This window comes from Cataglyphis hispanica, chromosome 12, assembly GCF_021464435.1.
Source record: "Cataglyphis hispanica isolate Lineage 1 chromosome 12, ULB_Chis1_1.0, whole genome shotgun sequence".
Lineage (NCBI taxonomy): Eukaryota > Metazoa > Arthropoda > Insecta > Hymenoptera > Formicidae > Cataglyphis > Cataglyphis hispanica.
The window spans coordinates 336,713-364,018 of NC_065965.1; the positions used below are offsets into that span (position 1 = coordinate 336,713).

The window sequence follows — 27,306 nt, forward strand, 5'->3', positions numbered from 1 at the left end:
CACGGTGGAACGCTAAAGGAATAACTCTTGCAGCGCTTCCGTCTGCTCTTGGTATTTCTTTTTAAAGCCAATCTCCGGCCTCAAGATTTTCAGCCAATACTGATTTCTTTCGGGAAAAATTATTATTGATTTTCACCTCTCTTTCGCGCTGACCAGGCGCATTTTTCTCTCTTCACCGACCACAAAAGTCGGTCATTAACTCTTTCCATATTCCTCAAATACTTATCAGCTCTAATGAGCGTTTAACATCGATAGCATTAATAGGAATTATCTTTTTCTATTTTTCGCAAAATTATTTTCGCTCGTGCGACTATCTCCTCATTTCGATTTTAAATCTTACGAATGCCTTTTTTATAGATTCCGCGACTTGATCGTGTCTACTTTAAATCGATTACGCATTATTCAACTTCTTATCTCACTTGATGATGCGCAGTCGAGTGGTTGCGAGATACCGATGCCGATACATAAATCTCTAATGCGACTGAATCTGCGAGCCAACCGGAATTTGTTCCTCTTCTCTCGCGGCTGTCTTTAATGATGCACACGGATGCCCTGATTTCTTTAAACGGATAGATCTCTTTACCGGAAGGAGACGGATTACCAACGTTATTTGAATTTCACGGTATCCGGCCGGAATACGTGCAGCATTTACAAAGAAAAACTTTGAGCACAAAAATGCATTTAACACATGAGTATAAAAACGGTTATATGATTTATATTCCATATTCTAGCATATCTGTTAAATATCTGTTTCTTTTGCTCCATCATAATTAAGATAAAAGCAAGGAAAAAGGAAAGACAGAAGAAAATAAGTGAATGAAGTTATAACAGCATATATAAAGACATTACTAGAGGATTTGTTCAAAATATCTGCATGGGAAAAAAAAAGATTGATGTCTAATAGCAAGGTATAAGATGTAAAATGAAATAAAAAGAAATCAATATTGGATGAAAACAGAAGATAAGATATACGAGAACGGGAAAGAGAAGATAATATATGTGCTGAGGAAATGTCAGGCGACAAAAAGTGAAATACAAACTGGCGAATTTCTTAGTGAGAAAAGAAAGGATTAGAAGTAATGAAAAGGATCGAACAGAAAAGAAGAAAGAAACAAAGAATGGAAGAAGGTTAGATGAGTTATAAAGATTATAAAGATTTTCAAAAGATTCAAAAGATTCGAAAAAGATAAAAATAAAGAACTAAAGATTAACAATTTTTAATTTACTTTGGATTTAAAAATGTTAAAAATGTTAAAAATTTTTAATTTCGAGTTTTATTCTGATTTTGAGCTTGATTTTGATTTAGATTTGGATTTTAATCGAGATTAAGATACATTTTATGTTTCGAATATTTTAATGTTTTACGCTTTAATGTTTTTAATGTCTTAACGTTTAATATTTTAGTATTCTAATGTTATAATGTTGCAATGTGTTATTTTAATTTAATTGAATTTATTATAATGTATGTAAACGTAGAAATTAAAATGTAGAAATATAAAAGTGTAAAAATGCGAAGATGTAAACCGGAAGCCATTCTAAGGCACCAGGCAAATATTATGAAATAATAAATAATAATTAAAATAGAAGCACGACATCCTCCTCGTCGAAGATAAAACAATTAATTTTAGTTGAAAATCTCGTCAACTTTACATGCGACATTTTTATGCGGAAAGAACAAAAGCAAATATATATATGCATAGTCATCATATTTATAAAAGATTGCTCGGGAAAAAGAAAAGAAAAGGTAGGTGCCTAATAGCAAGATATAAATGTGACAATAAAATGAAAAGGAATTAACACTAGAGGAAAACAGATAATAAGATGTAGAATATGCAAAAATAGAGAAAAGAATATAACACTCTCTGCTAAAAGAGTGCCGGGCAACAAGATACGACATACAAATTGGCGAATTTCTTAATGAGAAAAGAAAGGATTAGAAGTAATGAAAAGGATCGAACAGAAAAGAAGAAAGAAACAAAGAATGGAAGAAGGTTAGATAAGTTATAAAGATTATAAAGATTTTCAAAAGATTCAAAAGATTCGAAAAAGATAAAAATAAAGAACTAAAGATTAACAATTTTTAATTTACTTTGGATTTAAAAATGTTAAAAATGTTAGAAATTTTTAATTTCGAGTTTTATTCTGACTTTGAGCTTGATTTTGATTTAGATTTGGATTTTAATCGAGATTAAGATACATTTTATATTTCGAATATTTTAATGTTTTACGCTTTAATGTTTTTAATGTCTTAACGTTTAATATTTTAGTATTCTAATGTTATAATGTTGCAATGTGTTATTTTAATTTAATTGAATTTATTATAATGTATGTAAACGTAGAAATTAAAATGTAGAAATATAAAAGTGTAAAAATGCGAAGATGTAAACCGGAAGCCATTCTAAGGCACCAGGCAAATATTATGAAATAATAAATAATAATTAAAATAGAAGCACGACATCCTCCTCGTCAAAGACAAAACAATTAATTTTAGTTGAAAATCTCGTCAACTTTACATGCGACATTTTTATGCGGAAAGAACAAAAGCAAATATATATATGCATAGTCATCATATTTATAAAAGATTGCTCGGGAAAAAGAAAAGGTAGGTGCCTAATAGCAAGATATAAATGTGACAATAAAATGAAAAGGAATTAACACTAGAGGAAAAAGATAATAAGATATAGAATATGCAAAAATAGAGAAAAGAATATAACATTCTCTGCTAAGAGAGTGCCGGGCAACAAGAAACGACATACAAATTGGCGAATCTCTTAGTGAGAAAAAAAAAAGAAATAGTGAGAAATAGTGAAAAGGATTAAACAGAAAAGAGGAAAAAACAAAGAATAAAAAAAAGTTAGATAAATTATAAAGATTATAAAGATTCAAAAGATTCAAAAGAGAAAATAGTAAAGAGCTAAAAAAATTAAAATGAGAATAGAGTAAAATAGAATAGAGATTGATTTATTGTATTTTGATTTAACCTAACTAAATATGTAAGCTTTATAATTTGAAATGTTAGAATTCAGAATATAAGATTAACAATTTCAATTTATCTTTGGATTTGGCAATGTTAAAAATTTTCAATTCAAAAATTTTGAGTTTGATTCTGATTTTGAACTTGACTATGTTTAGATTTTCATTTCAATTAAGATTACGATATATTTTATGTTTTATGTTATATGTTTTGAAATTTTTAACTTTGTTTTTAATTTTACTTTGTTTCCGTGTATGTTTCTATGTTTTTATCTTTCTATATACATCTATATTTCTATGTGTTTATATTTTAATGTGTTAATGCTTCAATGCTTTAATATTGTAATATTTTAATGTTTAATATTATAATATCTTAATATTGTAACGTGATGTTATTTTAATTTAATTAAATTTATTGTAAGAAAATGTAAAAGATAGAAAAGAAGTATTGCAAAAAGAGGGAGATATGTGTAAAAGTGTAAAAATATAAAAATGCAGAAATGTAAATCGGAAGCCGTCTTAAGCCGCAAGGCAGGGATTGTGAATAATATATAAAAAAATTATTTGAACATGTAACAGGAAACATGGCTTACGCGTTTATATCCAGGCCTGACAGAATCGAGCAAATATCAGACGTGCGAGAATCCAAGAAACGAGGCATTCTTTCCGACGATATCGACTTGGCAAGTTTCTTCCTACACACTTTGCTGATCTTTCTCTTTTATCGAGGAAACGACGACGACGGCGAGGCTCTTTCTCCCCCTTCTCACTCCGTACATCCTCATAAATCCCGACAAACATCTCCCATTATCAAGAAACGCTGGACGTCTTCGAGCACGAAGTACACATTGCATATAGCTCTTTCGTGAAAGATCACTACCGACGTGTATTTCTAGAATGACATTTTGAAAAATGGTTGCTGCGTCTTTTAACGATACCAATTTATACGAGGTATCTGTAATACGCGAGCAATGCGCGGAAAGATACAACAATGTGAATTTTCCTAAAGAACAATGGCATTTTGCGATACCTAAGATAAATGCATTTCATGCAAAAGTATTCTAAAAATGAGAAATAATATTTTACATTTCAAAATATTCGGACCATAACGAATAGTATAAATATTTGATAATCGGCCACTTCAAATATACCCGAGTTTCAGATTTAAATCTATTCGAGATATTCGAATATCTGTAGCCCTGTTTGCAAGGGTTATTCAAATATTCAGAGTTTTTTCAACGCTTTTGGCTATAATACAATTTCTCGCGATGCGACACGTCGCGCGAACGTTTTCTTTTTTTTTTCAATTTTGCCTGCTCTCGCTCGATTTTTTATTTAAATGCAATAACAGGGATAAATTGTTCGGTGACAATTTTACGGACGGAGAAAGCCGGCTCGTTCAGGGGAGCACTTTGCTCAAGCGGTCGATCAAGCCACCGAAAGTAGTTCGTATACATAGTTTGGATTCCTGCAAATCACTGCCGCCGTAAAAGAGAAACTCTTCGTGCATTAGCGAGGAGATAAATTAACGATTTGACTTAGCGATTATCGAAGATTACAAAATTAACGGCATTACAATCAATTATCATCTAATAATTATTTCCAAAAGCTGAAAAATATGAAAACTATGAAGAATATTGTAATTTCACGTTATTTCAATTTTTAGATACTTGAAAAAAAATTGCAAAATTATAAGTATTCTTAATCATAATATATAAATAACATATTTCAAAAATATGCATTTTTATAAACAATTTTTTAAATAAAAGTTGTATGGTCTAGAGGAGGATGAACAATAGTGACCTTGGTTTGACCTAGAGATGTATTTATTTGAGCAGCTTTATGTAAAATTGCATATTTTCGAAATATTTGCGAAATCTTTTAATTTATTAAAATTCGTCCCCCCCTCTCCCTCAAAAAAGACTCATCTTATATATATATATATATATATATATATATATATATATATATGTATATACACACACATATGTATAAAAAATATATAAAATATAAATTGTAAAAAAATTAAACATAAATTAACAATAAATTATGATAGAATATATTTTTATATGTAAAATACAAAAAAAATAATTGACAAAATTCAACTATATATTATTTGGAGATAATATTAATTGGACTTCCATATTGCGGCAGGTTAATTTTGTGCGCTACGGTTATATGAAGATCGCAATTTGAATCTATAAATCTTCTGTAATTCTGGGAGTCTCACGGCGTATTTGCATACCGAACGCAATTCCATTTTGTAGCAACTCATGAATAATTGTCAAATTGCTCCACGTGATCGCGAGGTTCATCGCGCTTTTCCGATTTGAGGCTCTCGCGTTGATCGAAATTATACTTTCACGCGAAGAGAAGCGTTTCTTGCGATCTTAATTTGAATCGCGTCGATTATCCGGCGATTCTCCACGATGGTGGCGATTATAACGTACAAATCGACGTCGTTTAATACGATCAACAATAAATCTCGTTTTGACTGACTGACTGCGAATTTATATTTCTAAAAGCGATGAGCCACGGAAATCCAACCGGTCGCGATTGCATTGATGACTCTTTCACCAATAGACCCGCAAAAGAGTCAAACTAAATTAATCGTTTTCATCTTTCTACTAAAATAGCAAAATTTGATTTAAAATGACAAATGTTTTTTTCGCCTGCTCTATTTTTCTCATGAGATTTTGATTAATAAGTTATAATAGATTTTTATTATCTTTTCACATAAGTTTTATAGAAAAAAATGATTTTTTTCTTGTACGTAGACTGTATATAGATTTTATATATAGACTTTTATAAATCTCGAATATGATTCTTGATATTTTCTTCTAACGATATTACATATTTCATACGAAAGGTATAAAAATCATGACGTCACATTCATCAATCACGCTTGAAGAAGCTTTGTCGCGTTATCCGCGCATTTGTTTGAACCGGAAAATGGATCGAACGATCCCGATCATTTATATCATTTTTTCACTACAAACTGTGAATGCAAATGCGCAAAGAGTCCATTGGAACAATTTGAAAACAGCTTTATATTAATTCACATAAAAACAACTTTTAATTACTGCCTTTAAATATGAAAAATCAAAGTACTTTTTTTACACGCACAAAGAAGATATAATTAGTACCGATAACGGCGAATTTTATTGACGCCATTTAATTAACAATGGATTAATAAAACTGCTTTTTTACACTTTCCTAAAGTGCCTGCAGTGTTTTATGTGATAAGAATAATTGTCGTCTGTAGACTGTTATTCAGTACAAAATTACTGAAAACTCTGATTATTGTGACTTATGATTATGGTAAAGAAGATTTTCCTTACGTCGCTTTTTCGTAAAGCTTATTAAAATTAATGCGTTGTTTTTTTTAAATGCCTGAGAGTCGCGAATAATGAATGTCTAACAATGTCGTATCCTTTTTCACTCGTTTAGCTATAACATGATTTTATATGAACCCCATTATCTTTTTCCTAACACAATTCCTATTAAGATATAATGGTATCTACCTTCTATAATGCATCGACTAAAATCTTTAATTGAATTGTTAGATAGAGCAATGATAAAAATAAATGCCATATAATCGTATCACTTTGTTCACGTTACTAAGGCATTCCGCTTTCGCGGATTCTGCTTTTCTTCGTTTTATCGAAGTTGCAGCATGCGCTCGGCGACTGGCGCATCGTCAAAAAAATCGATTTAGCTGCCGTGAAGTTTTCTATCTTCCCTGTGGATGTCGTAGATAAGAGTAGTAGGTAACGTTTCGGAAAGCTGGAACGTTTGTAGAAACCACAGATGAGTTATTCGAATTATTGTTTGTGCATTTCATGTTTCATTTAATCTGTATTCGCAGCGGAATCGTGATAACGCTCTCTCGTCGAACTTTTAATACAATGAACATACTTTGAAAAAAACTCACTGGAATTATTAATTTTGACATGTTATGTTTGCATATTATTTATTTACTTTGTAATGTGACATAAGCAATACATGATTATATTTCATTGTTAAAATTTAATAAATCTCGAGATTAAAACAGTATCTTTTTATTCCATTTTGCGTTGTTTCTATTATGAAATAATCAAATATCTAGAACGCTTTAAAAATCTGTATATGAAATATAAAAACCCGTTATGTATATAGAGTGCGGAAAAAATACCGAGACCCTAAAAAATCTTGAAGAAAGTATATTTTGGAGGAAAATATTAAATACAAAAGATTTTGGATATCAAAAGAGCTATTTGACTGATCAACTAAATTTTAGATCCGGGATCTAGTTTGAGCCCAGTAAGGCCCAAGTCAATTTTTTCAAATAAGGATTCATACTTTTTTACGGACTTAGATTTAAGACACGTTTTTACATTTGACAGCCAACAAACATTCGAGTCCTGGGCCCAATAAGGCCCAAATCAGAATTTTCAATAAAAATTCCTCTTTTTTCGTTGCGTGTCGACCGTTTCTAAAGTTTCTGCTTAAGAGAAGATAAATTAGATTTATTAAATTTTAGAGTGCAAGGTCCACGTTGGGCCCATCGGGGCCCAATAGGGCCTTGGACCCGAATGTTTGTCGGCTAACAGATGTAAAAACGTGTCCTAAATCTAAATTCGCGATAAGAAATATGGGTCTCCATTAGAAAAAATGGGTCTTATTGAGCTCAAATTAGGCTTCGGACTCAAAATCTAGTTGACCAGTCAGATAACCCTTTCGATACCCAAATCCTTTTTGTATTTAACATTTTTTTCGAAAATTTATTCCCTTCGAGATATTTTAGGGTCCCGGTATTTTTCCACACCTTGTATAATATCCATCTGTAACACTTGCATTGTAACCATAGCTCTTGCGATGGTAATGGAAATAAAAAAAAATAAAATAAAAAAAAGTAAAAATAGTTTTGAATGCATAGTCGATATCTTGACAATGAAATACGACTAATACAAAAACTCGTTTCGCAATGTATGAAAATAAAAATGGGGTTACGAGAAAAATTGTAATAACATTTTTTGCAAATCTATATTTAAAGTGTATCTTGTATACAACTTTGATAAATGAAAGATATATTACAATTAAAATTCACTGTTAATCTGGCGTATAAAATATTTATTGTTGTGCGGATCAATAAAATTACTACAATGATGACCGTAATGGCATTATTATTCTCGAAAATTTTAGATATTTATCAATTGTTAATTTCAACATCACTTTATATTATCAAACCATTTTACTTAAATAATTAAATTTGACAAAACTCATAGCAGACAAAGAGATACAACACTATAATTTCTTTCCTTTCGAGACTCTAATGCACAATACACGTTCATTGTTTTTTTACGAGTGTGATTAAATTCCGTCTAAACGAGTTAACAAGAAACTCGGAATTTGTGTTCGTGAAATTGTGTAAGAAGACGTATCCCTCCGAGTTGCAAGAGTTAAAGTTGGAGAGGCGGTCTTAACCGCGTTTGCAAGATGAAGCCGAGCCCCTTTTTCTCATCAAATTATCTCGTGTTGCCGTATTTGCTGCGATGAAATTCAAGGGGAAACGCTTGCGATGAAAGATCAGTTGATTAAATCCCACATGTGGGATCGGTTAGCCTAACCGACCATCGCTGTTTAAAATAAAGCAGCCGGACTTAATGAGGATCTACCGTACTGTTGAATTAACGAATCTAGTAAGTGAGGTAAGTGGAAAATGGGAACTCTCTTTCTATGGGTTGGTCTTTTCAAGTAATTTGTCGGCATTCTTGAATAGCATTGCATTAAACGAAACTATTGGTGGTTTCCATGGTCGGTACGTGTGCGCGCATTTATCCGCAATCAGTGAAATTAAAGTTTACATAGCGAAGAATAAGAGATTTTATGGAGATATTTTAGGGAGAAGATAAAAGCATTTATATTTTTTCGAGTAAAAAAGAGACGCAAAACCGTAGTTCATATTTTTTTTTTATACGAATTATTTTCCGTTTTTACTACTCACGTCTGCCTCGTATTTCGCCTCATACTTCACGTTAAATGTTTTCCGTCATTGTTTTGCCGTGACACGTAGATAAGTTTACTTTCGCAAATATTAAACGCTTTTCCTTACTCCTATGTTTTCACAATATTTTTTTACAAGTCATAGAACCGCTTTAACTTCAAATATAGGCAAGAGAATCCTGTAAACAAATGTTCTGCGTATGTTTATGACTTTTTGAAATAGTTCCTGCGAACTAAAAGAAGTAGCAATTGCTCCACTTTCTAATCTGACATTTCTTGTTTCCCAAACACCTAGATAGAACGAGTCACGCGAAAACCGAGACATTGCTATTGTACAAGTTGAATAACAAAGATCGTGTTTCTTGTCTACAAAGTGGATTCTTTGTCACTTCTTTTTTTCTTTCTTTCTTTATTATCAGCTTTTTTCCATTTTCCAGACTCAGAAATAAAGTTTTATACAAGCGAAAGATATATGAGGTGTCCCAGAACCGCCATCCTCATTTTTGATGAGTTTTTTGCAGTAAATTTTCTCTATCTCTCTCTCTCTCTCTCTCTCTCTCTCTCTCTCTCTTTGTTTAGCTATCATTTTTTTTTTTTTTTTGGTAAGATTTTTTATTTTTTTTTTGCAATTTTATGCAATTATTTCATAATTGTTCACATTTGTATTTTTTTCTCTAAGAAATTTAATATTATTAAATTTTGATTCACTTATAATTTTCAAGAAATATTATTTTACCTTAGATTATTTTTTACATTGCAATAACTGCGACATTTTCACACGATGAAAATACGTGTAACGCTAGAATTCAATCTTACATCCCACCTAATAGGCTCGAGGTTTCTCAGTCTAATTTGAAAATAATTAGCTCGTTACACGGTATTTCAAAATTCGTATTTCTGCAACCGCAAGCTCAAGCAGCGATTGAAAGGTGCAATCGTGATTCCGCACATTGTAAATTGTCGTGTGTCACAACTTATTTCCCTTCACCATCTTGGCAACTCGATAAAGAGGCCTCTGCCGAGAACACATAAGTAGCTCAACAGGTAGCTTTGAGAACCCCGCGCTCTTCTCTCTCTTCTTCCCCGAGTATTTTTCTGCCGTTCTTTCATATTTTACCATGTTATGACGAACAGTCACGCCTACACGCGTGAATTGCTCTTCGAAGTTGATACTTTCCATGCCGTTACACCCTTTGACAACGAATTTCATTGAATTTTGGCGGCGCGTGTATCTACCCATGAACGCGATAAACGCGTTTAAGTAAATTCGTTCATGCTAGTTTGTTTATCGTATCATCACGATCATTTTACATGAATTTTTGTAAAGTATCAATTTCAAATGCGTTTGCAACAATCGCACGATTTGAAATAAACTCTTTAAAATCTCTGAATATATGTATAAAGATTAATTCTTTTCTGAAAAAAAAACTCTAGTAAAATTAATAGAGTGGAAAAATGAATGAGATATTTATGATTTTATTCTATGGCATACAATTATAACGGATAGGTATTAATTGCTTTCAAAAAAATTCTTTTCCATTTATTTCCAATTTCTATGAAAGTTCAAATTCATACTTAACATCATTGTAAATAGATAAAGAAGCAAAGAAAAAAACATGACAATTTTTGGAGATTATTTATCACATCACCAACTGAATTTATTTGGATATCAAGTTCCAAAATTGTACTGCTTCGAAGATATGAATATCGAGAATGAACTAATTATTATCGCACTCATTAATGTTGCCTGGCAATTCATTTGACGCTCATTGAGGTACAATCATCGATCGGACGATACATCTCGAAACAGTAAATAAAATGTGATTCGAAGCAAACATCGGATGGACACTATGCAATCAAACGCGGTTTGTGAATATGAAAAAAAATGCGCAATCAACAAGCTGTCACAATTTATTGATAGCAAGTCACAAATTGCGCGGTTTTGCTTCACCTTTAATTTATTATATCGTGAGTTTTAAAGGTTACATTAAAAAACATTTAAAAAAATATAAATTTAAGGTTAGGTTGTTTTGTTGTGCTTGTAACGGCGTTTGTCTTCTCTTTCCTATTCTTCTCTCTTATCGTAACGAAATTTTTAACTCTCCTCCTTAGTTTTAGCTTTGAACAGATACTGAATCGAAAAATGCCTCGTGGACGAATGATTCTTCTTCGTTATCCTGTTTTCGCGTTCTACGAGATCCGTGTGAGTTTCGAACGTCTTGTCTTGTCCTGTCAAAGGTATACCCTCCATTCTCACAGGATTTCGTGATCCTGATTGTCTTGCATTCAACTCGTCCGTCACTTGTCTCGACGTTACTGGAACACTCTTCAATTGGTTGTTTTAAGGAGACTGACATTTTCTCTTCGTCGATGAAATGCTTAGATTCTATGTAACACGTTCTGAAGGTCGTGTGTGACTCCCGTGATAATAATTCCGTTAGTTCATCGTCGAACTTGCCTCGACTTGAAACGTCTGTATGAGACTCGATTATGTACGTCAGATTAGTCCTTTTGCTTCTGAAAGATCTCGCACTGTCCAACGAACTTAACTCGTTATCTGCATTAATATTTCCAATTAAACTTTAGAGATTTTTTTATTCAAGTAATATATATTTTTAAAAGAAATGTGTAATAACAAAATAAAAAAGTTTAATATTTTATTTAATAAAAAATTAATATAAATTTTATATATATACATATATATATATATATATATATATATAAAAAAAAAAAATGTTTTTATACTTCTTTCAATAAACATATATATATATATATATATATATATATATATATATATATATATGTTTATTGAAAGAAGTATAAAACATTTTTATTGAATAAATTGCACTTCATATGGATTTAAAAATTTCTTTTATTATTTTACAAGATTAATATATATATATATATATATAAAATCTTATAAAATAATAAAAGAAATTTTTTAAATTCCATATAAAGTGCAATTTACACATTCAAACAAAAAAAAACTCAATGTTTTTATACTTCTTCGAATAAACATATTTTTTATTTTTTTACGTTTCTTTTTTTCTTTTTTTTTGAAACAATCACCTATCAGTGGATTATTTTTAGGCTTCATATTTTTTTTAATTAAATTAAATTTTTTTTTTAATTAAAAAAGTTTTAATAAAACCTCTATAAATATAGAGCTTGATATATCTCTATCCTAAAAGATCTTTGATACCTATTTTATGCGAATCGAAGATCTCGTCCTCCAGGCAGTCGGAATAAAACGACGGCGTTAAAGCGTCGTCGATCCTGCTAGTCGACATTCTCCTAATTCCCGAACTTGTTATCGCCTCGTTTCCCTCGCATAGTCCAGTTTCTTCGCTCCGTGGCGATAACCTTCGAAGAGCACCCTTTAAGCATTGATCCTCGCCGAACGTGACTTCGCGCAGAGCGTGATTCAGCTGTTCGATTAGATCTCGGATGTAAGACAGCGTCGGGGTGTCACCCTCCTCCTCGCTGATCTTTGCGGCGACTCGCAGCTCTTCGAGCGCCTCTGTGCGAAGCAGAACTCATCTTAGGGATAGTCATGCACGGAGATCTCTTTCCATAATTTCGCATTCACGTACATAAATTCATGCTAATTTACGCGAATGGCGGATGAATTTATGCGCTTCTTATATAAATTACTGAGCGATATCAGTGAAGTAATATTGGATTGAATACTCAAATTTATTAAAGTAGAGAGAGAGAGAGAGAGAGAGAGAGAGAGATTCAGATTTTAAAATATATATATATTTCTAAAAATACAGGCGTTATATATCACTCGTTTTTTCCACAATTTTGTCAAAACAAACAAGTCTGCGAAACTTATTTACTAATATAATTGAGTATAAATTTATATATGATGTAAATAAATTTATATATGGTGTTCAATTTTAATTAATATAATCGAATATCTGGGAATCAAGAGGTTTTAGAAAAAAATATTTTAGATAAAAGTTAAAAATTTTCGAAGAGTATATAAGATGATGCTATTTGATGAAGATCATGAGATTATTTCAAGATCATCTTCATTTTTTAAATGGAACCCTAATTTGTTTACATAAACCATTTCCTCGCCATGTACGGTAAAAGATTATAAGGGTAATCAAAAATTGAATAGTTTACAAAATATTTTATACTTTAAAATGGCATAATTTTACAAACTATACGAAATATCTCGAAAAATATGTACTTTTCGACTATCTTACCTCAATATTTTTATGTATAAAATAATGATGAGAGAAATCAGCTGATACAAAAAACATAATTATTTTTAAGAAAAATACGACTGTTTTCTAAAATAACCTTATGACCTTCATGCAAAATTAAACCAATGGCACCATCTTATGTCCTCGAAACCTTTTAACTTATATCTGAAACACTTTATTTTAAACCATTTGCTTTCCAGATATTTAAATATATTAATTAAAATAAAACAGCCTGCATAATTTCATTCTACTATATATATATATATATATATATAAATTATAAGTTGCAAACATCTACATCTCTTTTTAAATTTAAAAGGTCATATCTTAGAGATTATTTGTGATCTTTACAGTGGTCTACATTTTGATATTTTTTCACAGACAAAATAAATATGTGCTTCGTGATAAAAATGTCAATATATGTGTATACATCAGAATATATATACAGAGGAAAATGTTGTATTTTTCACTCTGCTTCTCTCCTTATCTTTACTCTCGTTTTTACAGTTCAATCATACGTTTCTGATACAACCAGATATTTTAGATATTTTTTTCGACCGAATTCAAATGACATAAAATTGTGAAAAATTGCGCGCTATTTTTTCGAATAATTAAAAATGACGTGGAGTGTAACGTGATATTAAATAAAAAAATTCTGAATAAAGGAATCGAGGATTGGTTGAAAAGTTTCACGAGAAATTTCGAGAGAAAAGAGCGCGGTATTTGGCAACCGTGCGTCACAGTTTTGCCAGGATTTTGCGAGAGAAAATTCCCGGTTTGGCTGAGAAATTCAGCCGGGGAAGAGAAGCCGGGGAGGGAGGGACATTCTTGAAGGTACTCGGGGCGACAGTTTGAGAAATGGAGTCATCACCGGCAAAACGACCCAGCGTCGCCAGGCACTGCGCCCGCAGTAAACTCGCATGGAAGGTCCACTTGTTCGAGCTCGCCTCTTCCGCACACTCCCGGCACTGCGACGCCTTGCGCAACGCCTCGGCGTACTTGCCCGTCTCCAAATGGCAGCGTCCGATCTCGTGATGCAACCAGGCCCGCGGCACCGGATGATTGACATGGACCGACAGGTTTTCCCAGACACGAGCGGCGGCCTCCAGATGACCGAAACTCAGATGTACTTTGCCGAGAGTCACGAGAGCTTTCGATAGAAGAACGTCATCTTTGGTGCTCTTCGTCAAACGCACCATCATGGCGACATTGCTGCAAGCTCGATCATGTCTTCCCAAAGCGGTATGGATCAGAGATAAATATCGGTACGCCGGTATCGTGTATCGACGAGGATCTTCCAAACCAGACGATAACGTCAGCAGATCATCGGCGAGTCTCAACGACACCTTCATTTTGCCAGTGTTGAAATTAGCTTGCAAATTCTTTAGCATGGCGCTGGCACGATTATTTATGTGCTTCAATATCATTCTGGATCGAGTCAGTTGGGAGGTCAATGAATCTAGTGCGGGGGAAGTTTTCAGGGAAATCTTCTTGCGGATATCGAGATATCTAAAAAAGTATAGGAGCATCCTCTCTTTGATCAGAAAACGGAGAGTTAATAACATCAATGTTTCGTCATTAAGAGTGAAGAATTTTTGATAAATTCAAGGGCGCAATTAAATAACGCAATCTCATTGTTCGGGTAAATTAAAGTGAATTATTTTTTCGATTTTTAAGAGCTTTAATACTCTAATTTTAATTTTAGATTTTATTTAAAAAAGAAAAAGAGAGGCTTAATCTTGAATCTCAAAAGATTGCAATAAAAAATCAGCTTCAGATTCAAGTGTGAAAGAATCTTTGAAGTTAAGATTAATAATGAAATTGGATCTCATCGCGAGGTTTTGAAGCACTCTATAGACGCTATTTACGTTAATTAATAAGCAAATTAATTCTACACTTACTTGAGGAGATCAGGGATAATCGATAGATTATTACAAGACTTCGAAACATCGCGTGTTTTGAACTGTCCCGAGTTCTCGGGAACTGAGTCCACCCTTGAGATTGCATCATGCTTCATACTCGCCGAAAGCTTTACCAAGCTCTTCTCCGGATGATTCCATGAGTTTATCGTGGCCGCTGTACGTCGTGCCGCAACACTGTGGCTGCTGTCGTGCGAGCACACAGTAGCCGCTCGATGATATAGCACCAATGCTGACTCATATTCGCCACTATGCATTTTATGCGGGTAAACTTTTGTATTCTCAGTGTTTATTCTTATTATCAAGCTCTTATTATTGATCTCTCATTCATATACAGATGAGAGGGAGAATTAATATATGATGTTTAAACTCATAAAATTTCATTTACCAATTATTATATTATTAATAAATATTGTCATATTAAAGTAGAATTTAATAATTATTATTTAATATTTATAAATATATATATATATATATATATATATATATATATATATATATATATAAGGGTGTCCCATAATTCGCGGATCACCCGTGATGTACATATAAAGAATGTCAAATTGAGTAGGAAGTTCCTTTACCATTTTACGATTTTCCTAATAATTATTGAGATATTCATTAAAAAAGATCGGCCAATCCGCGCCTTATCCAAGCGGTGAGAAGAGTGTTCTACACGCTTGTACGTAGCCTTCATAGAGCGTCCCTTCCACCGCTTTGCCGCGCGCCTAGTGGATTGGCCGATCTTTTCTAATGAATATCTCAATAATTATTAGGAAAATCATAAAATGGTAAAGGACTTTCTTACTCACTTTGACATCCTTTATATGCACACCACGTGTGATCCGCGAATTATGGGATACCCTGTATATATAATGATTTAATAAAAACACTTAATATAATTTATTTAAAAATTGCGCAAATTTTCTGTGAAAAAAAACACAATTACAGCATTCACAATTGTAAGATTATAAAAAAAATATTGTCTTATCGACAATGGAATTAAATTGCAAATTACTTGAGGATTTTTTTATTAGGAAGAAGGAGAAAAGGTATTTACGTATTTATTTATTGAATTAAAATGTTCACGGCTATCCGCAAAAAAAAAAAAATATTGGCTGTTCGGAAAGCGATATTCTCATCGAATGTTCTTTCAAAGAAATAATGTATTGGCAACATTTCCGATATTCCCCACGACCTATTTCTCGCAACGGCCAAAACGCTTGTACTTTAGTGACAATAATGATAGGTTATTTTTTTTTTAGTAAATTTTAAATTTGAAATGTTTGACACGGCAAAATTATAATGGCGGGGCGTTTTGTCGATAATAAATTCGCCTTTCTATAATCTTTCACATAATCCGATAAAAGCTTTTGCAGTTAACGAAAATGTAATAAAACGAAATATAACATGAATATCTAATCAAAGGAAGAGAAATTTTCATTGTAACTAAAAATATTAATTGAATGAACGCTTCAATCATCAATTTATTCAAATGCACTTGAGATATATTCTAATGTAATATTTAAAATAGAAAATTCTCCAATTCTTTACAGAGAAACTTTTTCATTCTGCATATGTACATGTCGATCAATCTACATCCGTTTAAAATATTGACATTTTTGACGTAACTAAGATAATAGGATTCATGCATCCAGATCAAATTTCCAGTTGAAAATTATAAACGTCAAGCGGCACAATAGGCTTCTCTCTCTTATTGTTACATGCATTCATAATCCGATACAATTGAGCATCCTTTTATACAACGGCATGTTAATATTATTAGGAAAACGATTAATTTAAGTTCTAATCATAAAAAAGAAGAAAGAAAAAAGGAGATAATTAACGGGTTAATGCACTTTCGATGCATTAACCCGTTAAGTATCTCCTTTTTTCTTTCTTCTTTCTTTTTTATGACCTAACCTAAAAATAGCGATATTCACCCTGGAATTATTCAACGTGGACTCTCGAGACTAGCGTCACGCTCGCGTCAAATTAACTGAGCTAATCAAAAGTTATATGAAGCTGGACGTAAGATTATAATACCGTTCCATTTACTTAATATCATTAAATAGATATTGATTACCTTACCGTTGGTACAAATCGTCCGCTTGATGATGCAGAGCTTGCGCATACTGTCGGTTATTTTCACGCGACAGCCTCGAGTTGCTTGGCCTTATCTGAAGACGCGCACGACTCTCCGCATTCTCCACCGTCCGTTTGGTGACATCGAGATCGCCCGTGACGCCGTTAAGTTCCCATCTGCCAGAAGTAGCCATTCATATCGCCATAAGCCTTCCTCTCCGATCGGAGATATGTCTTTCGCGATTTGTCTTGTCGGCCGGAAGTAACTATCGCAACCAATTTCGCTCATTCGAATCGATTCCTCATATATCATATGTTACGAACTGCCCTTATGACAGAAATATTATATTAAATTAATTAATTTATTATTATTATAATAAAAAAAATTATTAATTTCTTAAAAAATTAAATGTTTTTTAATCTAGATAGAGGAAATATTTTGCATTAGAAAAATAATTTTGTAAATAAAATTTGTTAAGCGTGTATATTTTATAAAATAAATAACTCAATTTAATTCACTCTATCTGCACATTTCCGGTGGGGCGATTATTATCGGACACCCTGTACAAAAGAATCATAAAGGAAGAAGTTGTATAAATCAACAAAGGAGAAAACACGATGGTGAAATTAAAAAGTCGTATGAAGGTCATCTTGAATGTTATTTCAAAGTCATTGATTTTTTTTAATGAAATTATATGGTTTTAGATAAATGAGATGTTTTAACTGATTTCAAAGGAAATTCAATTACGTATAATAACATGACCTTCAGGTAACCTTATGTTCCAAATTATATAACAACTCTCGAGATATTACATACATACAAAAAATAATTAAGAATTTCTCCTATATTAGATAATTTCCGAAATGTCCATTATCGATGTTTCCTCGGATACTAACATTAACCTAAAAGATAGTATATGTAAAAGTAACGGAGTTATTTGAGGCATAAGAATTAAATGAAACGCCCTGTATATCAGCCTAGTGTAACTGCGTAGACTTTCTATTAACCCTTGTATACAAGAAATAATCTATCTTCGTAAATTTCATGTATGAAGCACATTATGTTAGCACCTTGCTTCTCGAGTGATCCTAGCTATCCGTCTTCTGTTATTCTCGACGCATAGTTTCAGAAAAATGCAGCACACGAGGTATCACATGTTTTCTCGTATATCGGTCAAATGTTAGATCTTTATAACTCGGAAATATGAATATTCTTATTAAATTTTAAAATATGTAATTACAGAGATACATATGTAGTTCATTATTACATTAAATTTTCTTCCTCTTGTCTACTCAATCAATTATTACATTGTTTCCATGATCGCGATTGCTAATTAATTATTTCGCCAATTAACAGTTGGTGTACCGTTACGGTAAAATCACCGTTAGCGAAGAATTTGACCGAATGGAGCGGGAAACCAAGAGAATGAGACTGGAATTTCAGACGGAAACGACTGAAAAAGGAAAGAGAAAAGGGAGAAGAGTTGAAACCGTCAAAGTGTTAAAGTGTCGGCGTGGTAAATTTCCGCTACGATGCTTCCGGTGGCTCTCCGGCCAGAAAGTTGCGTTGAAGAGGTGCGATGTCATTATTGGAAAACGACCATACGTCATGGCAAGATGGACGTCACCAGATTGGAATGCGAGGATAACGAGGATAACGGCGCGATGACGCACGGTGAATGAAAAAAGGAATCATCATATATACGCGATTACGATTAAAATATCGATCGTAGTAAAGTAGCAAGCGTTGTTGGTTGAAAATTTAAAAAATAGTATCGGTAGATAAGTTTATTTTTGCGAATATTAAAAAATAAACGAATAATATAATATATTATAACACAATGTAACCCAAAAAAAAGAAATACCTATTTTTGGTTCTTTTTTTTGTACTAAATATGATTCCAAATTTTTCCAGCACATCAAAATTTTGAAAAATTTGCGATTGGAGTTGCAAAAGAAAATATAAACTATTTTAATGAGTATATTTTATAGCTATATACAATGTGTTAGAGAAAACTTTACTGCAATCACTTAAAGATGCAGACACTTTACTGCAATGAAAGTTATATATATTATTAGGATTTTGTCCTAAAAAAAAATCAGTATCGATTGTGGTTAATAAGATATTCATGATTACTATATGAGATAAATAATTATTTTTTTTATGCGCAAAAAAAAAAGTTATTTTCTGTTGAATTATGTAATATATAATATATCTTTTCTGTTGTGGATGAAAGTTAAAAAAGTAGAATTTTAAAATATGGGATTCTTTAAATAAGTTGCCTCCAGTGATAAAGAGTCGATGCAAAGGTCATTTCATAAATAATGTACAATATGATAACGCCGCGGAGTGGATAATATAATCCCAATAAAATATTTGGACAGTTGTAGTGGAAGATCTGGGAAAGCGATACGTGGTTTAAGAATTTCCATAATGGGTGTTTATTGTGAATTGACGAGTGTTAGAAATGGCATCTATAAACGCCTCAGGTACTGTGACTGACATGAAGATCAACAATCGTACATCAAGATTGAAACTTTACGTGGTCAAAAATCCAACAGACATTCCAGTGTTTTGCGTGAAATTTGTGATGATCAGACAGTATTCCGTACTTTGAATGATTTGCAGAAAAGAAAAATTTCAACCCGATGTGGATTCTCTCATTTGATTGCTGCAGAAACAGACTCGCCTAGACAATGCAACTTTGCTTCAAACTTTATGCAAGGCACTATAAATGTCTATTGGATTTTTGGCTATGTAAAGTTTCAATCTTGATATACGATCATTGATTTTCACGCGTCACAATATTTGAGACCATTTCCAATATCCTTTAATTCACAATGCCCTTATTATAGAAATTTTTAAGCTGCCTATCGCTTCTTCAAATCTTCCATTAGAATTGTTCAAAAGTTTTTCCAGGATTTCATCATCCAATTCAGGACGTCGCCACATTGTGCATGTTACTTATGAAATGACTCTCGTAAAAACTACAAATAATTTGTTTGATAAAATCCATAGTTTTTAATAGCCTCTAGCAAAGTGAACGAATGCATTAATACCGTAATGATAATGTTTACTGATTTTTATTAGAAGTTTTGATTATCCAGTGACAATTTGCCTTGCAGTGGATAATACTAGGCGAGCAATGCAACAAAAATATTCGCACTTTCTCGTCGAGAGTTGATCATTCGAATTCTTCGAAATTGACGAAGCCCGGTCGCTTGTGAGGCGGGACGTATTGCTTTAACAAAGCGATCCTGGCGTCCCTTTCTGGATCCTTCGGCGGACTGGGCAATATAGTCCTTCGCATGCAGGGCATTTTGAACTTTCGATCGATCGGCTTGCAGCCCGGCATGACGGAGAGTCGTCTCTTGGCAGGCACGACGTTCATACGCCGCCATAGAAAATTCACCTCCTCTTTCATCTCCTTCGGCATCAGCTCAACGATAAGCTGCTGCCTGGCAATGACGTCGTCAAAATCGTTGATCCGCTCTAGGTCCAGCTCGTCCACAACTTTTATGGCCCTTTCATAGAAATCTATCTGCGGAAACGTTATGAAATCGATTCTTGAATTAAATCGCGTCTCTCTAAATAGGAAATCCCTTTGCTTATTCCTATGCCAGTGACTCGATTGTGTCGCGTTGTAAAAGGAGAGAACCGCTCTCGGCAAAAGAGAATCGTTTGTTTTCTTTACAAAGAGAACGCATTTTCGACTTTTTCGCTTTTCACGTTATGAAAAAAACTCGCGATGAATAAGAGAAATTGATTTAAATAGGATTTAAATCAAAAAAGGAAAAAAAAGTCTTCAATGATCATTAACGTGTTTAAAGAAATATAACGAAAGCCAAAACGGTGCCGAGAAGATCAGATTTCACTTTGTTAACGGACATAACGTGACCCGTGATAATGCTTTGATGAATGTAATTCGCGCACATCGCTGGACATTGCCCATTGAAAAATTTAAATTGCCAAGACGTGTGTTGCTTCAAAGAAAGGATTAAATTAATGCAAATTGCATTGTCGAACAATATTGTTACTTAAAGCAAAAGAAAAGGTCTCATTTTATCGATCAGTGTTATTAAAGATTGGGATCGAGCAAAGATTTCTTCGAGATTACGAGCGAGTCGATATTACTCGCCACTTTCCGAGATATCTTTTTAGAAGCGCGCCGCGAGCCAATTTTAAATGATATGTAATCTGGTATCGATCGGTAGAATAAATTTGAACGCAAAACTGCTACGCTATCACGAGCCCGTGTTGTCGCGAGATTGTGGGATTTTATTTTTACCAGACAATCGATACCAAGTTTTCTGGCGCATTCGAGCGCTAAAACCGCAGCGTCTCTCGCCTCGTTTCGATTATTCTGATAAATCTCTATTCGCAGTATCAAATGATCGAAGTTCAGAATCCATTCTTCGCAAGCCGCCTCATCCGCTATGTCACGGCCCTTCTTCGCGTAGAATCTGACCAAGTCGAAGCGATGAATGCCGATGAGAAACTTGCAAAATTCATGATGCAGCCAGGCGAGTTCGAGAGGCGTGGATGCCATGGCTAATCTTCTGCTCTCCAGATCGCACATATTGAAAGCATTTTTGGAATATCAATTAATTAGATGGAAATTATCATAGTAAATTAATCGCGTATATAATTATCATCAGAAATTCTATACATAAATTATTTATTCATGATGCTCATAAATATTATGTTATTTATAATTGTATATAAATCATTATTACAATTGTGCTATAAACAAAGAGATAAAAAAGCCCTATATTACTTTAAATTACTTTAAGGGGGGTGGGGAGGGGGGACCTGAATTACAGAGTCCAAAAAAATCATTTTTTTTTATTATCTTAATTGATAGTAATACTATTCAAGTATATAATTCTAAAGTTACAGAAAGAAATTCGAAATATTTTGTTAGATAATAGCTATCGAGCTATAATAGCTACGAAATAGAGAAAAATCTACCGGACCAATCGACTTGATCTAAGATTTTTTTAGTTACACAATTCAAATGTATTCTCTATATAAATGTATTCTCTTTTATGTGAACCTAAGAGATTTAAAAAAAAATTGAATTTATCATTTTTTATAAAACAATTAAGTTGAAAATTTTGTGCGAAAATCATATAACTTTTTTGTCAAAATTTCACAATTTGTTTAACTTTTGAGATTTTAGAAATTCTTTTAGATTCACATGGAAGGTGACATGAAAATTAAAAATTTTTTTTGTTTTTTTGTTACTGACAAAAATTACGCACGCTAGATTGTACGAGAATGAACAACTTTGCCGTCAAGGTTAGGTTGCTGAATATTATGGACAAAAATTAATATTTTTGTATAAATAATTTTGTATTAATGTCAAAATGTGTAATAAAATAAAACACCCCAAAAATTTCGTTTTACAGAAGCCGAGAAAAAAAATTGCAAATATCACGCTTTTTTTAGCTTTCTAATTCAGGTTCCCTCCTTAAGAAGGAATATGAGCTCTCTCTCTAAAGAAAACATATACTACTAAATAAAATAAAATTTAGAAAATATGAAGAAGAGAAATTAATATTTCGGAATAATTGAGGTCACTTATAGCATAATATAAATAAAATATCAAAATTATATACCCGTGCAATTGTATTCATATATGCATACAAGAAATTAGTCAGATATTCTAATAATGTCCTTTTCAAAAAAAAAAAAAAAGAGTTACTTATGAATAAATATATATACCTGCGAAACATCTTCAATGTCTGTTTCGGATTTGATATCCACGCGATATCGCTATCTCGCGGCAATATTGCCACTCGTATTCCCAAGTGATGTTTTAAATATGTCGTCTTCAATTCCTCGTTGTCTAGACACGTCAAATTACGCGTATTGATGTATACACATGCCACCATTTTATATAGCACGTCCAGGCACTTTTGTTTTAGCGGAAACATCTTGTCCGAGTAAGAGTCAAATTTATTTTTGATGCGATCGATGAGTCTAATGCGAGAAATAAAATAGGATTTTATAAGCTGAATTACAAAATTTTATGAAACTTTTCATGAATATTCTAGAAATATAAAATTCAATATATATATTTCAACATTCGAAATATTGTATACATAGTGTTTTGACAGTTCATTGACTGATTCATGTGCCATTACTGACTTAAAAAAGGTAAGGTAATCCTTGTTGATCTTCGCGATGTACAGGCGATGCAATAGAAAATCCGCTTCTAAGACGATGATGTTTCTGCGCAATTTTCGCTCGTGTTCAATCATCATTTTGCGTCTTTTTAGAATCTTTTGTCGCTGGAAGAGCAGAGTGTAAATCGGTCGTCTCATTCGAAGAAGCTCCTGCAGATTCATCGCGTTTCGATGGCACGTTCTCGCGAGAGCGAGCAGCTTGGCAGTCGAGATCTTATTAGGTGAAGCCACCATTTCCGGACGGCTCGAAATCTCCTCGAAAAAATGCTTGTCGCTCGTCAAGCCATCCATATCCATTTTCACTATGACGCGTTGCAGCTTTTTTATCCGTGCTTGACGTTGCACTTCCGGATCGTTTACTTTAAATCTTGCCTTATCCTCATCGATACCTACGAAAGCCAATCTACATCCACTATAAGCAAAATTTTTCTTCTTTTTTATAGCAGCATATTTAATATTAATATTTTAAGACTAATACATTTCTTTAAAAGGCGTGATTATTTTCCTAAATTATAGCCCTGAAAAATATTGGCCTTCATAATTATTTGGATTGATTTTACAACGGTAAAACAAGATTTGATAAGAACCAAAATATTTTTATTCTTTATTCTAGCGAGAAAATTGAATCTCTTCTCGCAAAAATCGCAGAGCGCTATTCTACTGAGAAAGTGAAAAGACTATTTTCTCATCTTATCGTCGCTTGAGGATGAATAGCGACGATACCGACGAGATTTATTTTGCAAGCGCACGATACACACCTTCGAATTCGTCCTCCTCTACCTCGAGTTTGCCGATCAGAAGCTCACGGTACTCGCACAACCTTTGTATCCACGGATACAGCAGCAGGAGCGCCATAGGCGATGTATTCCGACCGATACAATCTTCAATAGTCTCGTACGCCTGATAGACACCGTGCTCAAAGGTCATCCCATGTCGTCGCATGCCTTCGTAGGCGTAAGTCAAGCTGAGACCGAACTCACCGATCTGGAAGAGTGCCTCCATCCGCATCTGCCGCGCTTTGTAATGACCGGGATCTGCAGCGCAGAGATACGAGCGCAGAGATCAAGCGCCCACTATTATCAAGTGAAAGACAATTAATCGATGCTATGCTTAAGCAAATTTATCTCTGGCACGATTCTTTATAAAATAAACACATTATTCCATAGTGGACAAGTGTTTATACGACCAAACTGGCAATTTATTGTTTGATTGTTCTATCATAACGTTTCGACCATGGTTTTGGTTTTTATCAAGTGAATTAAAATAACAATATTATAAATAATGATAGTCACGTTACAAATGAAATAAACGGAATTATGTACCTACGTTATAGTTAAAAAGTAGAAAGAGAAAAATCGAAATGTCAAACTGACATTGTGTCAACAACTATGTTTGGAATACTGAGAACGATTAAACGACCTTTATTAATTTATCGTATATGTTGTTTAAATTCTCTGTGTCTTTTTGAGAGTTAATAGTGTTGTCAAATTTTTTAATAAAAAACATTTCAGCTATTTCTCTCTTTCTTACATATTTTTCAGTGTGCAGAATATTAGGCGCTGACCAATCGGAGACATGATCAAATTCTAATTTGTGTTTGCTGATTACGGAAAGATTACTTGCGTGCATTTTTATATTATTAAAATGTTCCTTGACCCGGGTGCTTAAATATCTTTTTGTTTGGCCAATATACGAAGCGCTACAGTTCTTGCAATTTATTCTATAAACAACTTCCGTTCTATTACTAATAGGCAATCCATCTTTGCCACGTTTAATCAATGAATTTAATTTTTTAGGTATATTATAGACAACTGTAAAACCCATATTTTTAAACAACCGATCAATATCGTCACTCAGGCCTTCAACAAATGGTAATGCAATGTACACATTAGAACAAATTAGAATTTGATCATGACTTCGATTGGTCAACGTCTGACACTCTGCATACTGAAAAACATGTAAGAAAGAGAGAAATAGCTGAAATGTTTTTTATTAAAAAATTTGACAACACTATTAACTCTCAAAAAGACACAAATTTAAACAACATATACGATAAATTAATAAAGGTCGTTTAGTCGTTCTCAGTATTCCAAACATAGTGGTTGACACAATGTCAGTTTGACATTTCGATTTTTCTCTTTCTACTTTTTAACTATTTTAACTATAACGTAGGTACATAATTCCGTTTATTTCATTTGTAACGTGACTATCGTTATTTATAATATTGTTATTTTAGTTCACTCGATAAAGACCAAAACCATATGGTCGAAACGTTGTGATAGAACAATCAAACAATAAATTGTCAGTTTGGTCGTATAAACACTTGTCTATTAATTTATATATTTATGACGTCATTTTAAAATTAAACATACGAATTATTCCATAGATTGAACATGTATGGAACGAGAAGAAGAAAAATTTCGAATAAACTAAAGACAAGAGTGTTACACTCATGAAAGCAAAAATAAAATTAATAGAAATAAATTAATAATAACAAGGATAATTAATAAGTAAAGCATATCAAGAAAATACAGAGAACACAAAGCGCCCTTGGCGTTTTTATACCATTTCACAAAGTTTCTTGCAACGTACCTATTTTCATACATTTCTTCGACAGTTTTTCCGCAGCAACGTATCTCGTGTATTTAATGAGTGATCTGCAGAGACCGATTAACGTTCTTAGGTCCTCGACCGATTTAGATGCCTTCTCGAAATAATCTATGGCCGAAAGATATCTGCCCAGACTGGCCAGTCGATAGCCCCATTCACGATAAAGAATGGGCTCCCCGAAGACTTCGTGAACTTCTTCCTTCTTGATTGACATGACGATTTATTGAATCTTTAAAAAAAAAGACATAATTCATGTATAGTGCATTGCTAAAAATTAATATTGTCTCATTGAAAAATAAATAATTCGAAGTAAAAAAAGAAAAATTATCAAGAACCTACCTATATTTATCTTTTAAACAATAAATTTTTCTGGTGTGAAGTACGAAAAAAAAAATCGAAATTAAATAAATCTTATAGGGCTAATTTTCACATAATTGCTTTTTTTATGTAATTAACATTTTTTAAATTACATTTACATAATTCATTGAATGTATATCACAATTTTTCGCATTTGATGACATCCAGACATGGAAAATAAATGGAATATACTGTGTGAAGATAGGCGAATATGAGCGAGGATGCATTATAGAGATTACATGATCCGACTCTTGCTAAAATTTCAAAATGTAGCTTAGCGTGAAATGTAATTTGATACAAAATATATTGTGTTAAATTCAATCTACATATTTATGTAGGTAATACAGCACAGTACATCAGATAAAACTATTTAATGAATTCTTATTGAATCGATTAGCAATGTTATTAAAATATATCAAATTTCAGGGTTGGGAAAATTACTTTTTATAAAAGTAACTTATTACCGTTATCGTTCTTTCTCCTAAAAAGTAACTCGTTACTGTTACTCAAAAAATAACAAGTCGTTACAATTTCCATTACTTTTTTTTTATATACAATATAAACTCTATATATAATTTTTTTATATAAGATTGAATTAAACATTAAAAATTTACACTAAATACTAAAAATTTTTAAACATTATTTTACATCTATTTTATACCTTATAAAGTGTGCTACCTTATATGTGTCACCTTATAAAGTAGAAACAAGATACTAAAAAGAGCTAGTTTTTATGTAATATTTAGTTTTCATATAATGCTGCACTCTTATCAATATGTTCCTTTGTATAAATTGAACTGAGTAAAATTAAAGAAAGCAACGATAGAAGTAACTGTTAAATTCACTCGTTACCAATAAATGTACTTTTTCCATTACAAGCAAAAATTATATATATTGTTACCGTTAAAGTTATCGAAAAAAAAGTAATTGTAACTGTAATGACGTTATAATGCGTTACTTTCCACTCCTGC

At 32.6% G+C, this 27,306-nt stretch overlaps 3 protein-coding genes across 6 annotated transcripts in view; 1 reads left to right on the forward strand and 2 right to left on the reverse strand.

The window, feature by feature from the left end:
- Positions 1 to 27,306, forward strand: part of LOC126853333 (uncharacterized) — a 91,987-nt gene that overhangs the window by 52,175 nt on the left and 12,506 nt on the right. The gene's annotated exons all lie outside the window — the stretch shown is intronic.
- LOC126853578 (uncharacterized) lies at positions 10,539 to 14,527 on the reverse strand. The gene is made up of 3 exons (XM_050599428.1): positions 14,047 to 14,527; positions 12,161 to 12,478; positions 10,539 to 11,515 (listed from the first exon to the last, which is right to left on the reverse strand). The coding sequence occupies exons 1-3, from the start codon at positions 14,525 to 14,527 to the stop codon at positions 11,073 to 11,075; spliced, it is 1,242 nt and encodes a 413-aa protein (XP_050455385.1). The 3' UTR covers positions 10,539 to 11,072.
- LOC126853330 (uncharacterized) lies at positions 19,412 to 26,273 on the reverse strand. Of its 4 annotated transcripts, none has more exons than XM_050598966.1 (6): positions 25,961 to 26,273; positions 24,127 to 24,441; positions 23,331 to 23,757; positions 22,905 to 23,162; positions 21,466 to 21,736; positions 19,412 to 20,718 (listed from the first exon to the last, which is right to left on the reverse strand). In XM_050598966.1, exons 2-6 carry the CDS (start codon positions 24,374 to 24,376, stop codon positions 20,362 to 20,364), a joined length of 1,563 nt encoding a protein of 520 aa, XP_050454923.1. In that variant the 5' UTR covers positions 24,377 to 24,441; positions 25,961 to 26,273; the 3' UTR covers positions 19,412 to 20,361. The 4 variants fall into 4 exon arrangements, with proteins under 4 accessions (XP_050454923.1, XP_050454924.1, XP_050454922.1 ...); XM_050598967.1 differs by lacking the exon at positions 25,961 to 26,273 and adding an exon at positions 24,695 to 24,873 and having other exon boundaries at positions 24,127 to 24,402; XM_050598965.1 differs by lacking the exon at positions 25,961 to 26,273 and adding an exon at positions 24,695 to 24,873.